We start from the raw sequence: 20,455 nt of genomic DNA on the forward strand, positions 1-20,455 counted from the left end.
TTTGATACCAAGAAATTTTGACACTTCTTACATTTCTTATTCATTTCTTTTTTTATAAACTGTTTATTTAGCCTGTTCTAAACAAAACCATTACTAAAAATTAAAAAAAAAATCGAAAATATTCGAAAATTTCAAAATAAAAGAGTAAATCTGCCAGTTATGACTTTTTATGCTCTTCAAATCTTGGCCCTTTTTACACTCCTTTTGTGATGCAGAACCAATTTAATCTGATTGCATTATAGAAACAGTTTTATAATAAAATAAACGAATAGCAAAAGTAAAAATTGTGCATTTATGGACTTCATGTACGATGAAGAAATATAGCTGCTGATACCAAAAAACCAAGCGAGCCAAGCAGCCCCACAGTCCTACTGCAAATAACAATAGTTCCAATAATGTATATTTCAATTTGTTTTTGTTAAACTGTTGAATAAATAAAATATAAATTTAAAAAAAATTAAATAATTAGAGTTGTTGATTGAGGATCGTCCAATTTGTACAGAAGAGGATAAAAATGCCTTAGAATGGATATAAATAGAAAAAATAAAACTTAATAAAAAATCATTCAAACCAAACATAAACAGTTTAAGAAAAAAATTAAAAAATTGAAGAAGTGAGTTTTCATTCATACTCACGCGGAAACTTTCTTCTTTTCTCTCAACACACACACGCGGAAACTTTCTTCTTCTCTCTCAACACACACACGCGGAAACTTTCTTCGTCTCTCTCAACACACTCATCCTGAAACTTTCTTCTTCTCTCTCTCTCAACACACACGCGGAAACTTTCTTCTCTCTCAACACACACACGCGGAAACTTTCTTCGTCTCTCTCAACACACTCATCCTGAAACTTTCTTCTTCTCTCTCTCTCAACACACACGCGGAAACTTTCTTCTCTCTCAACACACACACGCGGAAACTTTCTTCGTCTCTCTCAACACACTCATCCTGAAACTTTCTTCTTCTCTCTCTCAACACACACGCGGAAACTTTCTTTTTCTCTCTCAACACACTCACGCGGAAACTTTCTTCTCTCTCAACACACACACACGCGGAAACTTTCTTCTTCTCTCTCAACACACTCACGCGGAAACTTTCTTCTCTCTCAACACACTCGCACAGAAACTTTCTTTGTCTCTCTCAACCCACTTGTGCTAAAACTGTCTTCGTCTCTTTTAACACTCTCACGCACAAACTTTCTCCATCTCGCAACACACTTACGTTCGTTTATAGACGTGAAATTTTGCTCTTTTTTTGTCGAATCGACTATTTTACAACTTACGTTTATTCTGTGTTGTATATAGAGAGATTTTGCGGATCGTTGTATTTTTTTTTTTTAAAGGCGGGCTGTGATATTTACGTACGGCGCGTGCGCGGCCCCACTCCCGAATGGCGTCCGACGGCCGCGCGTACTCGCCGTCTCAGAAAGTCAGAAGTCAGAAGACGCCGGATGGCGAACGCGGACTCATCGCTCAGCTCGGAGACGGAGACGACAACACGTCGAATGTGATGGCCGAGGACGCTTCGCCCTCATTCACTTTCATACACAAAGGATCGTCCCAGCCGACCTGAAAAAAGGAATTTTTGTTCCGTTTGATTTTTTTTGCTGTTTTTCCCCGCAACCCCGAGGCCGTTATCGAACGAGGAAAATTCAAAGAGGAAAAACAACTGTTTCTGGACATTCAAGGCATAAGGTGAGTGATCATTTGACGAAACACATAAAAAGCAACCTTCCCAAAAACGTCAAACCATGGAAAAAAAAACCAAAAAAACAACACTTTCATATTCTCTCTTATTTTTATTTCAACAAAGAAAAAAGTGAAATCCCGTTCAAAAACAGTTTTTTTCACCACTGGCAATAAGTTTTACTCTTCTCGTAACTTACTCAAGTTGTATTTCACTGAGGAAAAGGTTATAAAGTACAAACAGGTTCAGGACGGGTACATTTCGGGTTTTCATTGTTTTCCTCTTGCCTTTTTATTGTTTCTGTTTTGGGGGAAAATGGTTTTATTCATGATGCACAAGAAGAAAAATGATTTCTTCCATCGAAATTTCGAGGGTTTTTTTCTTGTCATTTCCTCCAGCACTTCTCCCGGAAACTGGTTCGCGGATCGGCTCTGGGATCTAGTGCAAACAAACGAATCGCTTCATCCGGGACAGTATCATTATTGACTGGTCGACAGAATGTTATTGTTTGATAGTGTTAGTTGGTCAATTATTGATTGAGCTAATGAGAGTATGTGAACGGATTTATAGGTTTGCAAGTGTACTACTCGATAGGGTGAACATGAATGTGTGTGTGTGAACGCCTGGATTGTGTGAGTGAGTTAGTGAATGACTGTGAGAAACGGATGTTAGTGTACGATTGCGAGTGGTAATTGTTCCACATTACGCACATTTGTGAATGATATTTGATACGAATGAGTTGAATAAATTAATCTACTCTTTAGCTTTGTTCAACTTATTTCACCGAAGCCTCGATAATAATTTATGTTTAAAAAACAAGAAAAAAAAAGAGATTTGTGTTTACCAAACAACTTTTAAATCCCATTTGCTTATTGTTTCCTTAAGAACTGAGATAAGATTTCGGGGGTATTTGTGTTTGTTCAACTAATTGACTAATGCATTGTCTACCTCTTTGAGTTTGCATTCTTTGTAAATCGGAGGGGGTATGTATGACACAAAGGCTAATTGGCAACTCTCATAAGGGTGTGTGACGTCAGAACAACATGTAGACGAAATGTATGACGCCAGTTACTAATTAGTTACTGATGTATGACGTAACGAATGGGATCTCGTGGAAGGTAACGAATGGGATCTCGTGGAAGTGTTTCTGATACCAGTGCAGACGTATGACTGCAGTTGACAAATCTCATACGGGATGTGTGACGCCAGACCAGATGTATGACGCCAGTTAGCAAATCGGATCCGAGGTGGGGGACCTTTGAACAGATTTATGACACCAGATACGAATCTCGTGCAAGTGTGAGGCGTTTGAACAGATTTCTGACGTCAGTTACTAATCTCATGGCGGTGCGTCTGACGCTTAGAACAGATGTATGCCGTCAGCTGGCAAATCTCATGCGGGATGTGTGACGTCAGGACAGAATTATGACGCCAAGTACGAATTCATGGCGGGCGTCAGAACAGATTTATGACGTCATTAGGCAAATCTAATACTATGCCTGATGTAAGAACAGATATATGACACCAATAATGGCTGTCGAAACGAATGTTTGACGTCAGAGTTAATAGGAAAAAAGGCGGTCCATATTTTTAGTTGTTTTATTATCCGGTTCTCGAGCCATTGTCTTTCGCGTCCCGTTTGTTTAAATTCGTTCGTGTACAGGATGCACCGATTGCGACCGATACCGGATGAAAAGAGCGAACAGAGGTGGTTTAAAAAATGTAATGTCTTATTTATTATGGTAGTTTCAGCATTTTAATACATTATTACCAAAATTTGGTAGCATCGGTTTTTTACAAAAATCCATTGCCAACTTTTGGTAGGGTTGGTAGAAACTCTACGTCTTCGAATGTATGTGGCTAGTATATCCCGTATTCTCCAGGCAGAATAAATTGAAAATGCGATTGGAAAAAAGGGGGTTAGAAATGTTATCGGCGAGTATCTCGTTCTCCTTCTTTCACATTTCCCCCTCGTCCCAATTTCTTCCTTATTTCCTTTTTCCTTCGGTATTGGTTTATGAATAACATAAAACCGCCGGCCGGGCAACCGATATTTTATCTTTCTCTTCCGTCGGCCGAAATTATCCATTTACTTATTCAGTTACGACCAGACATATTTTCGCCTTTACGCCCTTTGCACGCACGTAAACTCTTGTCTCTGACTGATTCGAGGTCGGTTGGAATCGGCGATGTGGTGGCGGGACGGGGGGTATGAAAAATCGATGCCAGGCGGACCCACGGGGGAGGAAGCGCCGGCGATTTATCCCAAAGTAATGCGACGGACGGCAATCTCATCTGGATGAAGGGTTTTAAAAAAATCTGAAAAAAATAACGAACTTTTGAATTGGATTTTCCGGACGAAAAAAGAAATAAAAAGGTATTTTTCAAAAACTGCCTAGTTAAAAAAAAAAAAAACCACACCCCTGTCAAACTGGTTTTCGTGGATCGAGACCCAGTTCGTCGATGAAAACCCGACTGCTTTACTTTCACTCCGTCATCTCGCAACACACACAGACCCAAAAACCGGTATTGAAAAAAGCGAGATGTGCCGGATCCACCCAACCCTCTTCACCTCCCTGGATCCGCTTCAGCTTCTAGCATCCAAGTTGGACGGCGGCGGCTGCGACTCGGTCGATACAATCCGGTAAAACCAATTTGGCTAATTTTATTACGTACGGATCGCACTTCGAAGGAATTCGAGAAATCGGGCCTTATTTTTTTTTCAAAAAAATATTTATCTTTTTTATTGCCAGAACAAATGTATGACGTCAGGTTTGAACAGATGTTTGACGTCAGTTGGCAAATCTCATACGGGGTATGTGACGTCAGGTACGAACTCGTGGAACCTTGTGACGCCAGAATGGATGTATGACGTCAGGTGGCAAATTTCATACGGGTGTGTGACGTCAGAGCAAGTGTAACGTCAGAAAGTAACATGAACGTTTGACGTCAGAGTTAACCGTAGGAAAACAGCAATTTTATAATAAATGTTGAATATAGAAAGCGAATTGTGCTTGTTATTTTTTTAAATTAAGAATAATGTCATTTTTCCTGAATGTCACACTGATGAACTTTACACATTAGTTTTTACAGTTATATTATTTAATCACTAAACCTTCCCAACCTGGTAATATCACTTTCTACTAAAAGAATTACTAACCTTAGTACATTCGTGTTGAACGAGTATAGTTACCATCAATTTTGATGTCAGAACAGACGTATGACGTCAAGTTTGAATCTCATGGCGGTGTGTGACGTCAGAACAGATGCTTGACGACATGTCGGTAAATATCAAATGTGGTTTGTGACGTCAGAACAGAGGTTTGAGGTCAGAGAGTTCAAAAATTACTTAGTCATATATTAATGCAAAACAGTTATTGTTGCCGCTTTGAGATCTAAAAATTACTTACTTTAGTAGTGCTTTAATACATCATTACTATAGAATTAATTAAGGTTTTTAGTTGAGATAAAAAAGTCAATGGCACGAGCGGGATTCGAACCCACGATCTTCGGCTTGATACTCCGCTGCTCTACCACTTGAGCTATCGTGACCTCGATCCACTCGGACACCAACTTCCCATCTCAACCGCACCTTTTGAATTTTCCCTCCTTTTTTGCCATTTTTCAATTCATTTCATTCAAAATTCAAAAGGTGCGGTTGAGAGGGGAAGTTGGTGTCCGAGTGGATCGAGGTCACGATAGCTCAAGTGGTAGAGCAGCGGCCGGCGTATCAAGCCGAAGATCGTGGGTTCGAATCCCGCTCGTGCTATTGACTTTTTTATCTCAACTAAAAACCTTAATTAATTATAATATATTAGTCAAGCGGACCACGAAATTAGTGAATTCATTACTATAGAGTTGAATCATGACTACTGGATATGCCTATATCACTTTTAATAAAATATGTCACAATTAATACTATAACATTGTAATATAATCTCTTGATTAAAAAAGACTTACCTAAGTAATTACGGTTATCAATTTTTATTCCGAAAAATAGTTTACGTTAGTAATTTATTATTACAATAGGGTTGTGTTTATAACCTTTGGTTCCAGATGTCGCGATGGCTTGTCGTTGTTGAAAGGGGGTGAGGAATGGAAAACCAGTCAGGTTCGAATCTCATGGCGGTGTGTGACGTCTGAACAGATTTATGACGTCATTTCGGTAAATATACGGGGTTCGTGACGTCATAACAGATGTATGACGTCAGTTGGCAAATCTCATACAGGAAGGCCCGGTTTTATTTATGGAGCATTTTTTGCTTATAATTGGGAACGGGGTGAAAAGAAAAAAGTCCCATTATTTACCGTAGGTCGGAAAAGGGGGAAAACAAAAGGGTGGAGGGGTAAAACTTTCCGATTTCTTCTTTTTAATCAACGCGCGTGGCCAGGACGTCGAGTGGAAAGGGGTAAAAGTCATCTTCCGAGGTTGCCAAAAGTCGAGTGTTTACGGCCTGCCCACCTGGCCGGACGATTTGGCACGGTCTCATGGGGGTCGATAAGAGGATCAGCGGGTACAGGGGGCTCCCGTGGGGTCCGTCCAGTCTCGCTTACACGTCGCGGGTCGACGCGCCCGTCTCCTGGCGTTGTGACAAGATATAAATACTAGAAAAAAAACAAGTCCACGTGTTTATATTTCGGAAGAGGGACAAAAACAAAACTAGCTCCTTTTTTGGTCCGGAGATACAAAATTTGTCCCAATTTTTTTAGTGACATATGATCTTTTTGTGGAATGAAATTTTGTTTATATATTTAAAGAAAAAATGTAGAAAAGTGCTGATTTTTTTTTCTTTTCCTTCGTCCAACCCTCGCAGGTTGCTATGCACGTGGAATGGCCGTCTGCCTGAGATGGGGCTCGGGGCGTTTCATCGCCCTCGTCGCCGTCTGCGTCATAACATGGCTCACCCTCCTTTACACCGGGAGGAGGTACGACGCCTCCGACATGGCCCAGGGGTTCGCGGGACGTGAGCCGAAGCGAGAGCCCGCGGACCGGGTTGTGGAGGAGGGCATCGCGGAGGTGGAGGAAGTCGGTGCCAGGTCGTGGTTCAGGCAGAACAGAACGCCGCCGGAAGGCTACCACCCCGACACGTGCATTCGGGTCCAGGAAGCGACGGCCGACATCGCCACCGGCCCCAACCTGGCGCAGTTCGACTTCCAGGTAAGAACCTACTAAAAAACCTTCAACACCTACTAAAAACGACCACACTTATTTAATTATTATTATTATTTTTTTTTTAATTTTCAGCCTTATTGGATGAAGAGCAGAGAATACTGGGACGCCTATTTCGAAAAGCGTTACAAAGAAAGCCGAGAAGGATGGCCAAAGCTGCCTCTGAAGGTAGGTGTTATTGCAACCAATAAACAGGAGTTAACAAATAGGCCACACCTGTACTACGAAATTCTGAACGAAAATCTTAGATCATATTTTTATAATCTCCATTTTGTCTCGGAACTTCGACTAAACCAGGCGGAAAATCGATGTTCACCTGTCAGGCTTTGTGACTGGCCAGGATTGCACCGGAAAGGAAAAATCCCCCACCCTTCTACTTTTCACAGCCCGATCGTCTTGGGAAAATCCAATTTCCTCCTTTTTCTATTATATATAGTATTTATTATATGTTCAACCCCACGGCAAACTAAGTTATAACACCCGATGGTGATGAAAAACAAGAGTTGAGTGAAATTATAACAGCTGTTAAAAAGTTATAACCTTCACTTAAAACCGGTTGTGAGGTTCAAAAACCTCAACTCAAAAATCTTCCTAATTATAACGGTCGGAACAAGGTTTAACCTCCATTTGTAACCAATGATGAGGTTTTAAGTGTACTACTAAATTAGTACAACTGTTTAAATATCATCTCCATATAACAGTCCCAAAAACAAAACCTGTTCTTTTTAACATAAGGTTAGTGTTAAACTGTTGTTCTCTGAAATTATAACAGTCACAAAAATATAACCTGACTTTTTTAACCTAAAAATTAAGAGTTAAAAGTTGTTCTCGTAAATTATAACAGCTACAAAATATATAACCCTGTCATCTTTAACCTAAAAGCAAGAGTTAAAATTATGTCACAAAAATATAACCTATCTTTTTTACCTAAAAGTAAGAGTTAAAATTTTGTTCTCGGAAATTATAACAGCTACAAAAAAATGTAACCTGACTAGTTTTCATTAACCTGTTTTTTTTAAAAATTAATCTCGGAAATTGTCACAAAAAACAACCTGACTTTTTGAACGTAAAAATTTGTGTTAAAAAGTTATTCTCTGAAATTATAACTGTCACAAAAAGTGTGATATGATTATTTTTCATTTAACTTGTTTTTGTTTTTTTAATTGATCTTGGAAATTGTCACAAAAAAACTCTTTTTTAACCTAAAAATTTGTGTTAAAAAGTTGTTCTCTGAAATTATAACAGTCACAAAACAATATAACATATCCTTTTTAGTCCAAAAATATGAGTTAAAAAGTACAGCGCTCTACTGGTATGACCTATTATGAAATAAAAACATGAAATTTCGGTTTTTAAATCAACAATTGGTTTTTGTCAATTTTTTCCCAGGTGATCGTCGTTCCTCATTCACACAACATCATGACAAAAACAGACATCTCAAAAACATTACAATTTATACAAAGCCAAAATCACACAAAGAACAACAATGACTCCACACAAAAATACCAAAAACATTAAAAAAACAATAAACAACTGCCCCCTAAACATTAATCCCAAAGAAACATACAAATACATCAATATGAATCCTAAACCACCAATCCTTACCTTACTCCCAAAAGTACACAAACCTAATATTCCCATCAGACCAGTAGTCAACTACAAACCAGCCCCTGCATCCAAACTAGCAAAGTTCGTTGCCAAAACCCTAAAATCCAATTTAAAGTTTAAAAACACATTCTCAATCAAAAACACATTAGGCCTAGTAGAAAAACTAAATAACTTAAAAATATCCCCAACTGCCAAACTAGTACAAACCTGTACCCATCTATCAGAGTCAAAGAGACCATGGATATACTAACAAGCGCTCTACACAAAAACTGAGACAAAGAATACGCGACACAGCATACACAACTCACTAGACTAACCACGTTACAAAACTACTTCAGATTCAACAATGAGATATACACCTTAAAAGACGGTCTAGCTATGGGGAATCCAACATCGGCCATTCTCGTAGAAGTGTTTCTCCAAAACCTTGAAGAAAATCATTTCCCAGAAATAATGGCAAAAAACGGAATACTCCATCTATTTATATACGTCGACGACATACTAGCCATAACAGACAACTCTTCCCCAGAAAACACACTCAGAGACCTTAACACAATACACAAAAACATTACGTTTACCATAGAAACCGAAAACAACAACATCATCAACTTCTTGGACTTAACACTCACCAGAACCAATAATAAAATCGACTTCAAAATATACAGAAAACACACGGCAACAGACAAAATAATAAATGCACAATCCAACCACCCACACCAACACAAACTTTCAGCCCTGCGACACATGATACATAGACTAAAACCAATCCCACTCAACACCGAAAACTACAACAATGAGCATTCCAATAAAAACGGATACAAAACAAACACCATCCAGAAACTTATAAAAAACAACACAAAACAACGAAAAACGAAACATAAATCAACAACAGATGGACAACATTCACATACACAGGAAAAGAAACTTACAAACTAACGAATCTGTTCAACAAACTCGAACTGAAAACAGCACTAAGGACCAACAATAACACAGGTAAACTACTAAAAAGAAACAGACAGCAACGATGTTTATAGCATCACATGTGGATACATTTAGATTGGACAGACTGGAAGGAAACTAAGAGATCGATTCAAAGAACATCTTAGATCCTTCAGAGACAATGACGGAAAATCAAATTACGCCACACACTAATACACTACAACCACGAACCAAACACAATAGAAACAAGCATGACATTAATACACAGCGCACAAAAAGGACAAAAACTAAACATACTGGAGAACCTTGAGATACACAAACAAATAACACGTAAAGACGGAAAACTTATAAATGCATAAACAAACTCACATTCACACACTACCTTTACACCATTAAAAACACTTTAAATGCCGAAACGCGTTTGATTAACTCAAACAAAAAACCCATGAGTGAAGAGAGACCCAGTAGTGCCCATGTGCCGGTTCAAACTGAGTTTACCAACTCACAGACCAAACCCCATCATCTACTCTAAAAATTTGTGTTAAAAATTTGTTCTCGGAAATTATAACAGCTACAAAAAAATGTAACCTGACTAGTTTTCATTAACCTGTTTTTTTTTTTTTAATTAATCTCGGAAATTGTCACAAAAAACAACCTGACTTTTTGAACGTAAAAATTTGTGTTAAAAAGTTATTCTTTGAAATTATAACAGTCACAAAAAATTTAATCTGATTATTTTTCATTTAACTTGTTTTTGTTTTTTTAATTGATCTCGGAAATTGTCACAAAAAACTCTTTTTTAACCTAAAAATTTGTGTTAAAAAGTTGTTCCCTGAAATTATAACAGTCACAAAACAATATAACATATCCTTTTTAATCTAAAAATATGAGTTTAAAAAGTACAGTGCTCTACTGGTATAACCTATGAAATAAAAACATGGAAAATTTTTGTTTTTAAATCAACAATTGGTTTTTGTTCATTTTTTTTTTCCAGGTGATCGTCGTTCCTCATTCACACAACGACCCCGGTTGGCTGAGGACGTTCGATAACTACTACCATTACCAGACGCGCAACATCCTCAACAACATGGCCGACAAACTTACCGCCTTCAAGAACATGACTTTCATCTGGTCCGAGATATCCTTCATGTCGCTCTGGTGGCAGAGGTAATTGATGCTATTTATTTTATGTATTAGTTGATTGTTGATGATGTTGTTGAACAGCGTCCATCCGACGAAGAAGAGAATCGTAAAGCAGCTGCTGAAGGAAGGACGGCTTGAAATAACGACAGGCGGATGGGTCATGACAGATGAGGCCAATTCCCATGTCTACGCCATGGTTGACCAACTGATACATGGTAAATCTTATTATTACTTTTTGTTGATGGTTTATTACTTTTTTGTTTCTTTACTATAGGTCATCAGTGGGTGAAGAATAAGCTCGGTGTTACGCCCAAGACTGGCTGGTCGATTGACCCTTTTGGCCACGGTGCCACAATGCCGTACCTGCTCAAAGAGTCAGGCGTAAGCGAAGGCGCCATAATCCAGAGGATACACTACGCCTGGAAGCAGTGGCTCGCTTACAAGCGCGCCGGGGATTTTTTATGGCGCCAGTCTTGGGATGAAACCGGCCGTTCGGACATGCTGGTCCACAACCAGCCGTTTGACATCTATTCGATCAAACACTCCTGCGGCCCTCACCCGCAGGTCTGTTTGAACTTCGACTTTCGCAAGATAACCGGCGAGTACACGGAGTACTCATTGAAGGCGGTTGCGATCGATGACGAGAATGTACGCCAGAAGGCGGAGCTGCTGCTCGAGCAGTATGGGCGTACGGGGTCACTTTTCCCACACAACGTCGTACTCATGCCGATCGGCGATGACTTCAGGTACAATCATGAGGAGGAATGGGACCAGCAGTACAAGAACTACAAACGACTTTTCGACTATATCAACATGAACTCTAAGGTTTACAACACCGAAATAGTTTTTGGCACGCCAATTGATTATTTCCGCGAAGTGAGTCGTTATAAGTTTAATTTTTTTAATGCTTTACATCATAATTTTTTTTTAATTTATAGGTAAAAAAGAGGACAAAGGAATTTCCGACGTTAAAGGGCGATTTCTTTGTCTATTCGGATATATTTTCCGAAGGTAGGCCAGCTTACTGGAGTGGGTACTTTACAACTCGGCCGTACTGGAAGATTCTAGACAGGGAGCTGGAGGCTGACCTACGCTCCGCCGAGATACTTTACACTCTCTCATTGAACAGGGTGCGCCGTATCGGTGACAACGCGACACTCAAAATCATGGAGCGAGACCTTGAGAAGCTACAGACAGCTCGAATGACCCTGGGCCTGTTCCAACACCATGACGCGATCACCGGGACATCGAAGTCGGTCGTGATGCACGACTATGCTTTGCGTTTGTTCCAGGCAATACAGGAGATGGTCTCTGTTCAGGGCTACGCCCTCCAGGCGTTGCTTACGAAGCCGCATCATTTTCCGAACCTCCCTTTATTTACGAGGCTCATACTACCCGATTCAGATCGTGAAAGCTATGAAAAGCTACCTGTCAAGTCAACAATAACGATCGAGAACGACACGCCGAGGCGTGTCATACTTTTTAACTCGTTGGCCCAGCCAAGGCAGGAAGTTGTGAGGATAAGGGTCAAGTCTGTTCACGTTGCTGTTTTCGACTCACAGAACCTAATTGTACCAAGCCAGATCAACCCGGTCTGGAACATAACAACAACATCGCAGAATATCGGCAGGGTAGGAGAACGTCTCGAAATCCCAACCATCTCCACTGTGCCCAACGTATACGAGATCGTTTTTGTGGCGGAACTCAACGCCCTGTCCATAACGACTTATTTCTTACGCACAGACATGGAGAAGGCGGCGTCCAAGGCTACCGTCTACTGCAAAGACTGCATCAAGAAGGGCATCTTCCCGTCCAACAGTATGCAACAGGGCGACATACAGCTTGAGAACCACCGGATGAGGCTCCTCATATCAAGCAACGGTTTTCTACGTTCAATTATGAACAAACAGACAGGTATTTGGATTTAGAACAACATCAACAATACAAACTATCACCTTTTTTATTACATCTGCATAGGAAAGACAACGCAATGCTCAATACAGTTTGCAGCGTACCCGTCGGCCCAGTTCCATTCGGGAGCATATCTTTTCATGCCCGATCCCAACTCGGTTTACCGCGAGAAGGACATCCTTGAAGAGCACAAAGAGTACACGGTCATAATAACAGCTGGGCCCGTCTCATCCAAGCTCATCGTCATGTATGGCAGCTTCTTGTTGCATTCTGTCGAGATATACCACACAAATGGCGCTCTGAGCCACGGGGTAATATTTCTGTATCATTTCCATTTATAATATGTCAAATTAGAAAATTTCAATGTTGTGTGTGAGAATGCCATAATGCGTGTATGTGAAAGTATGAATACTGTCTAGAATGACTGTGCAAGGCTATCATTGTGAAGGTCGTGAACCTTGTCATAAGTGAAAAGTGTGAATGTAGACAGTATGTCAGAGTGAGAATGCCCTGTAGTGTAAAACAAAATGTGAATGTGGTCAGAATGCAAAATGTGATCGTGAAGTGAACGTTGTGAGAATGCCATAAAGTGTTTATTTTCAAGGGTAAAAAAGGGTGAATGTAGTCAGTATGAGAGAGTGAGAATGTCATAAAGGTGAATGTTGTATGTATGGAGTGAATGTGAAAATTCCACAGAGTGAAAAATGCCATAAACATGAATGTTGATGGAATACCATAACATTGTGAATGCGGTCAGAAAGTCAAAATGTGAATGTGCAAGTGAAAAATGCCAATTCGTCAGTCAGTTGTCAAAATGAGAATGCGATGGTCAGTGTGGCCAGAGTGTGAATGTGCAAGTGAAAAATGCCAATGTCATCAAGCACTTAGTCAATGTGAGAATGGGATAAAGTGAGAATGTGGTCTTAATGACAAAGTGCGATTAATCAAGTCAGAATTACACAGCATGAAAATTGCAAGAATATCATAAAGTGGGAATATTTATGACACTATCATTAAGTTAGAATGCCATAAAGGTGAATGTGCTAGTGAAAAAATCCCATAAATTTGTGAATGTTGTGCTAATTGTAACCTCTTCATTTCCAGGTGTACATAGAGAACATCATTGATTTCAAAATGCCGCCTAAAAACAGGGAGACGGAGCTGTTCATGCGCTTCGTGACAGATGTGAACAACGGCGAGACTCCCGAGTTCTACACAGACCAGAACGGATTCCAGACACAGAAGAGGGTGAAAATCGAAAGGATCGGCATCGAAGGGAATTACTATCCAATAACGACGCACGCGTACATACAGGATAATGAAAAGAGGCTTACGCTCCTTGTGAACCACGCCATGGGTTCGGCGTCGTGGCAGCCAGGTTGGCTTGAGGTGATGCTCGACAGGCGGACGCTGTACGATGACTCACGTGGCATGGGCGAGGGAATCGTTGATAACAAAAAGACACTTTCTAAATACTGGCTGTTGTTGGAGGAGGATGTCCGGGACGAGGGGTACTCAAGGCCGACCTTACTTGCGAACCACCTCTCGCTCGGGCTTCTCTACCCAACGAACGTTTTCTTCCTTGACATCCAGAACCAGGAGACTTCGACGCCGCCCAGGCCCGAGAGGTACTACACATCGCACAGTTTCCTCACTGAAGCATTCCCTTGCGACGTCCACCTCATGAACCTGAGGACACTGCAGGACCCGCTCTACGACCATTTCCCGACTCCGACGGCGCTCATGGTGATACACAGGCTCGGCTCGGCTTGCCTCAAGACAGAGCCGGCTCTGAAACACTGCCTCGTCACAAGCAACGACATGCCCCTGATACAGGGCACGGTGTTCACAAACACAAATGTGGAGGTGACCCGGCTCACACTCACTGGACTTGAGAAAATAGAGAAAGTCACCTCGCTCGATCAGATACGCGTCAAACCGATGGAACTCGCCACATTCAACGTAACCTTTTTGTAAGGGCTTTTTTAACATCTTTACCCTCTGAAGAGGGGAAAAGGGTTGTAACCTCCCCAAACGAGAAAAATACAATAAATAAATTTAAAATAATAATAATAATAATCAGTATTAGCGCTGAGAGATAATTGTAAATAATTATATTTTATACATGTGATATTTCTACAAAATCTCTTGCCCTTTTTTTTGTTAAAATTTTATGTTGTTAATTTATATTAATTACACTTTCTATACACACTCTCTTATGTTGTATTTATTTATTTTTATTATTATTATTTTATTTTTGTTATCTAGGGCACCATATATAACACTGTATATAAATAATTATATATAATATGTAAAAGGAAATAAATGTTATTGTTTTATTAATTTTTTCTGTAATTTATGCAACAGCCTAAGTTTATTGCAATTAAAAATTTAAAAAAATTGTATAAAGGTATTTACACGTTTGATTTTATAAATGTATTTTTCCACATACGCATTATCCAACAAGTGTCTTCCTCGCCGATGCTACGACTAGGGCCGGGTTTGAAGTCTCCACGAGCATTCGCCTCATCTCGTCTTTCGTTTTTTCGTCGAAAGTTGTGTCGACGACTGCCAAAGGAAAAAAATTAGATAAAATATCGGCAAAAATCAACCACATGTCGCTTACCCTCCCAGTATTTGAAATCGTCCGACCTCATCTCGATCCATTTGGATCGGTCTTCGTCTGAAGGGTACACCCTGAAAATGTCTGGCGGTTCGTAGTCGACTTGCAGACAGAGCGTCTTGTAGTAGGCAAGGACATCAAGCAACGTGTCCCGTTGTTTTACAAGGTTCTCCTTGTATTCTTCTTTCTCTACGAGAATCAGGACAAAAGAAAATTATACATTTAAAAAAGCATAAGGATACACAAGGAGTGATATAAATAGATAAGTGAGCGTGAATGTGAAACTAAACCTTTGCAAATGATAACATGTCATGAAAGATTCATTGAAAAACACGATATTGGCGAGTGCAAATGTGGCCCAAAAGTGTGAATGAGAGATTATAAGTCTTATGATTGTATCATAAAAAGCTGTGTGAATGACATGTTAAAAAATGTGCTAAGTGTGATTGTGAATGTGGCACCAAAAGGTGTGTGAATGACATGTTAAAAAAGCTAAGTATGAGTGTGTATAAGATGTAAGAAGACGCGTGAATGATGTGTAACGTTACGTGTGAATGTTACACAAAATGCCGTGAGAATAAAGGTGGGTGTGAATGCAAAATACATACATTTGCTATAAAGGATTCAAGAACGACAAACAAGAATAATAGTTAATGTGTCACAAAAGTGAATGTGGATATGTCGAATAATAATAAAAAAAGCCACCTGAACAATGTGTGACGATACAAATTAGAAAACAACAATCAAGGATGAGGCCATGCCCATATGTAATGATACACATGAAATGTGACACCAAAGCTATGAGAATATACATCATGAGTATGAATGTGAAAAAAAAAAAAAAATGAGATGTAAAAACATGAATACGATGAGGCAAGTATTTTATGTGTCATAAAAAACTGGGTAAATGACAAGATGTGTGAATGAGATGTAACTAAGTGCATAAATGCATGTCAGAATAATTTTAGGCGATCACCCGCTTCAAGGCGTATCACTTCTTCGCAAGCCGACTCAACTCGAGCCGATATCTCTATGTTATTCGCCTTCACCTCTTTGAGCTTGGCGGCAAGGACAGCTTCCTTCTCCTGAAGTTCGAGTGTCAGACGGTTCTTCCCGTACTGCTCGCACTGTGCGTTTGCGTTTTTGATCGACTCTTCGAGCTGTTTCTTATGTTCTAGAAAAAAAAAAAAAATTGTAAGGGTTCATGATGCGCAATGTTCGATTCGGTCTTACTCTCAAAATCCGCCTTCTTCCTCTCGAACGCCTCGGAGTGTTCGCGATTCCTTCTCGCCTCCGACTCGGCCTTGGCTTCCCAAGCCTTATCCAACCGGTTGAACAAGATCTGCGGATTGAAGAACCAGTCAGGCGGTTCGACGTTCAACTGCTTAAAGCCCTAAATCACAAAAATTAATTAAGTGTTTTTATATATATATATATATATATATATATATATATATTAGGGAGAGTATATTATAAGAATAAAACAGATCAAATCCGTCTTTCAGTTGACGCCAGACTCTCGATCGGAAAAGATGTGAACGAGCAAGGCAAACGATTCAACTTGAAACTGAAAGGAATCAGGCACAAAAGAATGTGTCATGTTATACATTTACACAATTTTACGTCAATATATAAATCATTTTTATATATTAACGACAGCCTGTAAGTCACGACACGAAAAATGCGGCGTTCTACCTAATAACTTTTCGGATTGAAAAAAACAACAACAAAATGGCTCACCTTGAGAATATCATCCGGGTCAGTTTCAGGAATAAAATCCATTACTTTTTGCCCTCCTTTCCGAAACAGACGGTCTCACTTTTAACCAAAATATATCAAAATTATCGCGGAGTTCCTATTTTTTCGGCAAAACCGTTAGCAACAACAGTAAGAAAACGGTGAAACCTACCCCAAACGATTCCCGCCATTATTGCCATACTGCCTTACACAAAAATATTATATTTATTATAAATATTTTTAAAAAATACACACTATTTTTAAAAAAATAATCAATTTAAAAACTAATAAAGATCTACAAAAATTTGTTTGTTTAAAAACAAACTATTACTGTTGGTTAATTAACAAACAAAAACTCTTCTCATTTTGTGATAAGAGCCTGAGTATAACCTTCCCTGTGTGTTATCATTTGATAAGACGAGCAGCGTCTCTTTGTTGTTAAATTATGTGAAACATTTTTTTAATCCACATTTTACCACTCTTTTTGTCCTCTATCTCTGGCCAGAATAAAAAAATCAGGAAAAAATGTTCGTCCTTCCTGGTAAAGTGAGTGTTTACTGTTTCCTCCTGGCCCAGTCGAGCCTCCTCGTCTTCCTCCTCGGCCTGACTCGATTCCAGGATCTGTACGAGACGGCGATTAAATACTGCTTCTACTACCTGCTCGCCCACGCCTTAGTCATGAATCTAGCAATGGGGATGCTACTGGAGGATTTCCTTTACAAGGTAGACGGGGGGGGGGAAAAAGGTTGGAAAGTTTATCTGTGAATGTGAACTCTGTCTGGTTTCATCGAATGTCTGGAAGATGGTAAATCGTCGATTGTGAATGTGTGGAGTACCATGTCCCACGGAGCTCGAACGCATGGCGTCGTCCATGAAGCGTGGACGTCTGAACTTGTCCAAAGAGTTTGAATGTAGCCAAAGCGTTAATGATTGTGAATGTTATAACAAAAAAAGTATAGTATGAATGATTTTCATTCATTGGTTGTGAATGTTCGAAAGTTGTTATTCATTAAGTTATAAATGAAAAGAGGTAATTGGGTGCAGTCGATCCGAGTGAGTGTATTCGTCATTCAGCTATTGTGAATGTATGTATAAACGTGAATGAGTGCAGATTTGTTAATGAATATGAACATTAAAAATATTTAATTAATTTTTTGTTTCTGTTCCAGGTTGCTGTGAGATCGTACCTATTGGGCGCAGTCTTTTCTTGTGGTGTCTTCCTTGCAATTGTCGGCCCGCCATCCTGGACAATATTCGGATGGTAATTTTATAAACGTCTTTGTACGAAGTAGTCAGTGATGATTTTTTTTTTCTAAATAGGTATATGTGTGTACTTTCGTTCTTCCATTATTCAGAGTTCCTTACTATAGCCATATGCAACCCGAAGACGCTTTCAATCGACTCGTTTATCTTGGATCACAGCTTGGACTACAAGATCGCTGCAGCTGCGAGCTGGGTCGAGTTCTTCATCGAGCATTGGCTCTATGAAGGTTCGTAGGTCTGGCCGAAAGAAACGGTTGCATTCATACAGTTCATTATTGAATGTACAGATCTAAAGATGGCAAGGGTGATACCAACAGCTGGCCTGGCCCTGTGCATCGCCGGCGAGCTACTCAGGAAGACGGCGATGGTGACGGCTTCGACCAACTTCACGCACACTGTCGTTTCGAAGAAGGCCGATACGCATAGCCTTGTCACGCATGGCGTCTACAGGTTCTGCCGGCATCCAAGCTACGTCGGCTGGTTCTACTGGTCCATCGGGACCCAGGTCTGACCCTTTCGACCTATATTGTAAATACCGGCTAATATCTTTTATCACATATTTTCAAGATGATACTTGCCAACCCGTTGTGCACTGTGGCGTACGCCCTGGCGAGCTGGAAGTTCTTCAACGACAGGATCACAGTCGAAGAGCTCACCCTCCTCAACTTTTTCGACTACGACTACGTCGACTACCAGAAACGTGTGCCGACCGGGCTCCCTTTCATTAAAGGCTACAGGATAACTGACTAGCCAGCCGTCGTCTAACAGAGAGAGAGAGAGAGAGCGAATATTTATTGTAAAAAATAAATAATCCCCCTTAATGAAAAAATAACTAAAATGAAAAGTCAAGACGGTAGAGGACGTGGAGAACGCCTGCACAGCGTTCAGTACGACAAAGAAAAACCCCGCACAAACCGCTTGAGAAACAGGATTGGGGAAAAAACACTAAATTAAATAAAATTTCACCTTCCAAAAATTTATAAACGTTATTTTTTGGTTTTAGCATATTTTTCTAACAGTAAGATTTCGATTAAGATTAAGATTAATTCGTAATATTTATTTTAATCAGAAGCGACAGGCCACAAGCTGTTGACGAATTAGCGATTCTAACCCCCCTCCTTTCAAAATGTATATATTCAAAATATACAGAACTTGTGACATTAGAAATGTTAACTATCATTTACTTGTGTGTTGAGAGTAAAATGAACAAATATATTAATTAATTAATTAAGTCTAATTCATTTCAATTACTCATTAACTAAGAATATTCGGAATAATAATCACCACACATTAACTAAGAATGTCACTTGATGTTTCATTGGCTGGGTGAATCGTTCAATTCTTTCCTGAACGATTCACTGATAGATTGATCGATTCATTGACCAACTAAACGATTCTTTCACTTGCCAAATGATTCATTAACTGAAATAATCGGACGATTCACTGACTAACCGAACTGTTTATTGATTGATCGAATCTTTTAATGCGGGTCTGAACGATTCACTAATAGATTGATAGAATCACTGATTTATTGACCCAATTCCTTTACTATCTGAATGATTCTTTGACTGAATATTTCCTTAACGGGCTAAACAGTTCACTAATGGATTGATAGAATCACTGACTCAATGATTTATTGACCCACTGAATCATTGAATGAGTTCTTAACTCACTGAACGACTCTTTGATTGAACAATCCTTAACAGGCTAAATGATTCACTGACCAATTGAACTGTTCATTAACTGATCGAATCGTTTCGAACCCACTGAACGATTCTCTGGCTGATTAATTCCTTAACGGGCTAAACTATGCACTAATGGATTAATAGAATCACTGACTAAATGATTATTGACCCACTGAATCACTGAACGATTCTTTAACTGAACAATCTTAACACGTTAAACGATTCACTGACAAATTGAACTGTTCATTAACTGATCGACTCGTTTTGAACCCACTGAACGAATCTATCACAGAACATTTCCTTGACGAGTAAACGATTCACTAGCTAGTAGAAATACATATGGACTGACTGAATTTTTTCCTAACCCAATTAACGAATCCATGACTGAGTAATTCCTTGATGGGCTAAACGATTCACTAATAGATTAATAGAATCACTGACTAAATTGTTTATTGGCCCATTGAATCATTGAACGATTCTTTGACAACAATTTTGTCAGGCTAAACGATTCACTGACTAATTGAAGGATTCACTAACTGAACTATCATTAACTGATAGAATCGTTTCGAATCCACTGAACCAATCTCTGACTGAGCAATTCCTCAACGAGCAGCTAAACGATTCACTAGCTAATAGAAGTATTCATTGACTGACTGAATTTTTCCTTAACCGACTGAACGACTCCCTGA

General features: G+C 39.6%; 3 protein-coding genes across 3 annotated transcripts; 2 read left to right on the top strand and 1 right to left on the bottom strand.

Moving 5' to 3' along the window:
• Positions 1-1,391: 1,391 nt before the first annotated feature.
• LOC106671911 (alpha-mannosidase 2) lies at positions 1,392-14,496 on the top strand. Its single transcript, XM_014402883.2, has 9 exons — positions 1,392-1,695; positions 6,502-6,845; positions 6,933-7,025; positions 10,399-10,571; positions 10,629-10,762; positions 10,822-11,423; positions 11,486-12,461; positions 12,525-12,769; positions 13,563-14,496. Exons 2-9 carry the CDS (start codon positions 6,519-6,521, stop codon positions 14,433-14,435), a joined length of 3,423 nt encoding a protein of 1,140 aa, XP_014258369.1. The 5' UTR covers positions 1,392-1,695; positions 6,502-6,518; the 3' UTR covers positions 14,436-14,496.
• A 307-nt stretch (positions 14,497-14,803) lies between these two features.
• LOC106671914 lies at positions 14,804-16,988 on the bottom strand. Its single transcript, XM_014402888.2, has 5 exons — positions 16,822-16,988; positions 16,315-16,474; positions 16,058-16,255; positions 15,085-15,270; positions 14,804-15,026 (listed from the first exon to the last, which is right to left on the bottom strand). The coding sequence occupies exons 1-5, from the start codon at positions 16,861-16,863 to the stop codon at positions 14,914-14,916; spliced, it is 699 nt and encodes a 232-aa protein (XP_014258374.1). The 5' UTR covers positions 16,864-16,988; the 3' UTR covers positions 14,804-14,913.
• Positions 16,989-17,202: 214 nt separating this feature from the next.
• On the top strand, positions 17,203-19,249 carry LOC106671913 (protein-S-isoprenylcysteine O-methyltransferase). The gene is made up of 5 exons (XM_014402887.2): positions 17,203-17,541; positions 17,988-18,079; positions 18,139-18,308; positions 18,369-18,586; positions 18,649-19,249. The coding sequence occupies exons 1-5, from the start codon at positions 17,344-17,346 to the stop codon at positions 18,829-18,831; spliced, it is 861 nt and encodes a 286-aa protein (XP_014258373.1). The 5' UTR covers positions 17,203-17,343; the 3' UTR covers positions 18,832-19,249.
• The last annotated feature ends 1,206 nt before the right edge of the window (positions 19,250-20,455 follow it).

Source organism: Cimex lectularius, unplaced genomic scaffold (assembly GCF_000648675.2).
Source record: "Cimex lectularius strain Harlan isolate CLEC.00 unplaced genomic scaffold, Clec_2.1 scaffold14, whole genome shotgun sequence".
Taxonomy (NCBI): domain Eukaryota; kingdom Metazoa; phylum Arthropoda; class Insecta; order Hemiptera; family Cimicidae; genus Cimex; species Cimex lectularius.

Excerpts from the sequence above, each read along its gene's own strand:
- LOC106671911 (XM_014402883.2), top strand. The coding sequence starts at position 6,519 with ATGGCCGTCTGCCTGAGATGGGGCTCGGGGCGTTTCATCGCCCTCGTC. Across the intron at positions 6,846-6,932 it reads TGGCGCAGTTCGACTTCCAG|CCTTATTGGATGAAGAGCAG; the intron begins GTAAGAACCTAC and ends TTTAATTTTCAG. Across the intron at positions 12,770-13,562 it reads ATGGCGCTCTGAGCCACGGG|GTGTACATAGAGAACATCAT; the intron begins GTAATATTTCTG and ends CTTCATTTCCAG.
- LOC106671914 (XM_014402888.2), bottom strand. The coding sequence starts at position 16,863 with ATGGATTTTATTCCTGAAACTGACCCGGATGATATTCTCAAG. Across the intron at positions 15,271-16,057 it reads AGTGATACGCCTTGAAGCGG|AGAAAGAAGAATACAAGGAG; the intron begins GTGATCGCCTAA and ends TGATTCTCGTAG. Across the intron at positions 15,027-15,084 it reads CGATTTCAAATACTGGGAGG|TCGTCGACACAACTTTCGAC; the intron begins GTAAGCGACATG and ends TTCCTTTGGCAG.
- LOC106671913 (XM_014402887.2), top strand. The coding sequence starts at position 17,344 with ATGTTCGTCCTTCCTGGTAAAGTGAGTGTTTACTGTTTCCTCCTGGCC. Across the intron at positions 17,542-17,987 it reads TGGAGGATTTCCTTTACAAG|GTTGCTGTGAGATCGTACCT; the intron begins GTAGACGGGGGG and ends TTTCTGTTCCAG. Across the intron at positions 18,587-18,648 it reads ACTGGTCCATCGGGACCCAG|ATGATACTTGCCAACCCGTT; the intron begins GTCTGACCCTTT and ends CATATTTTCAAG.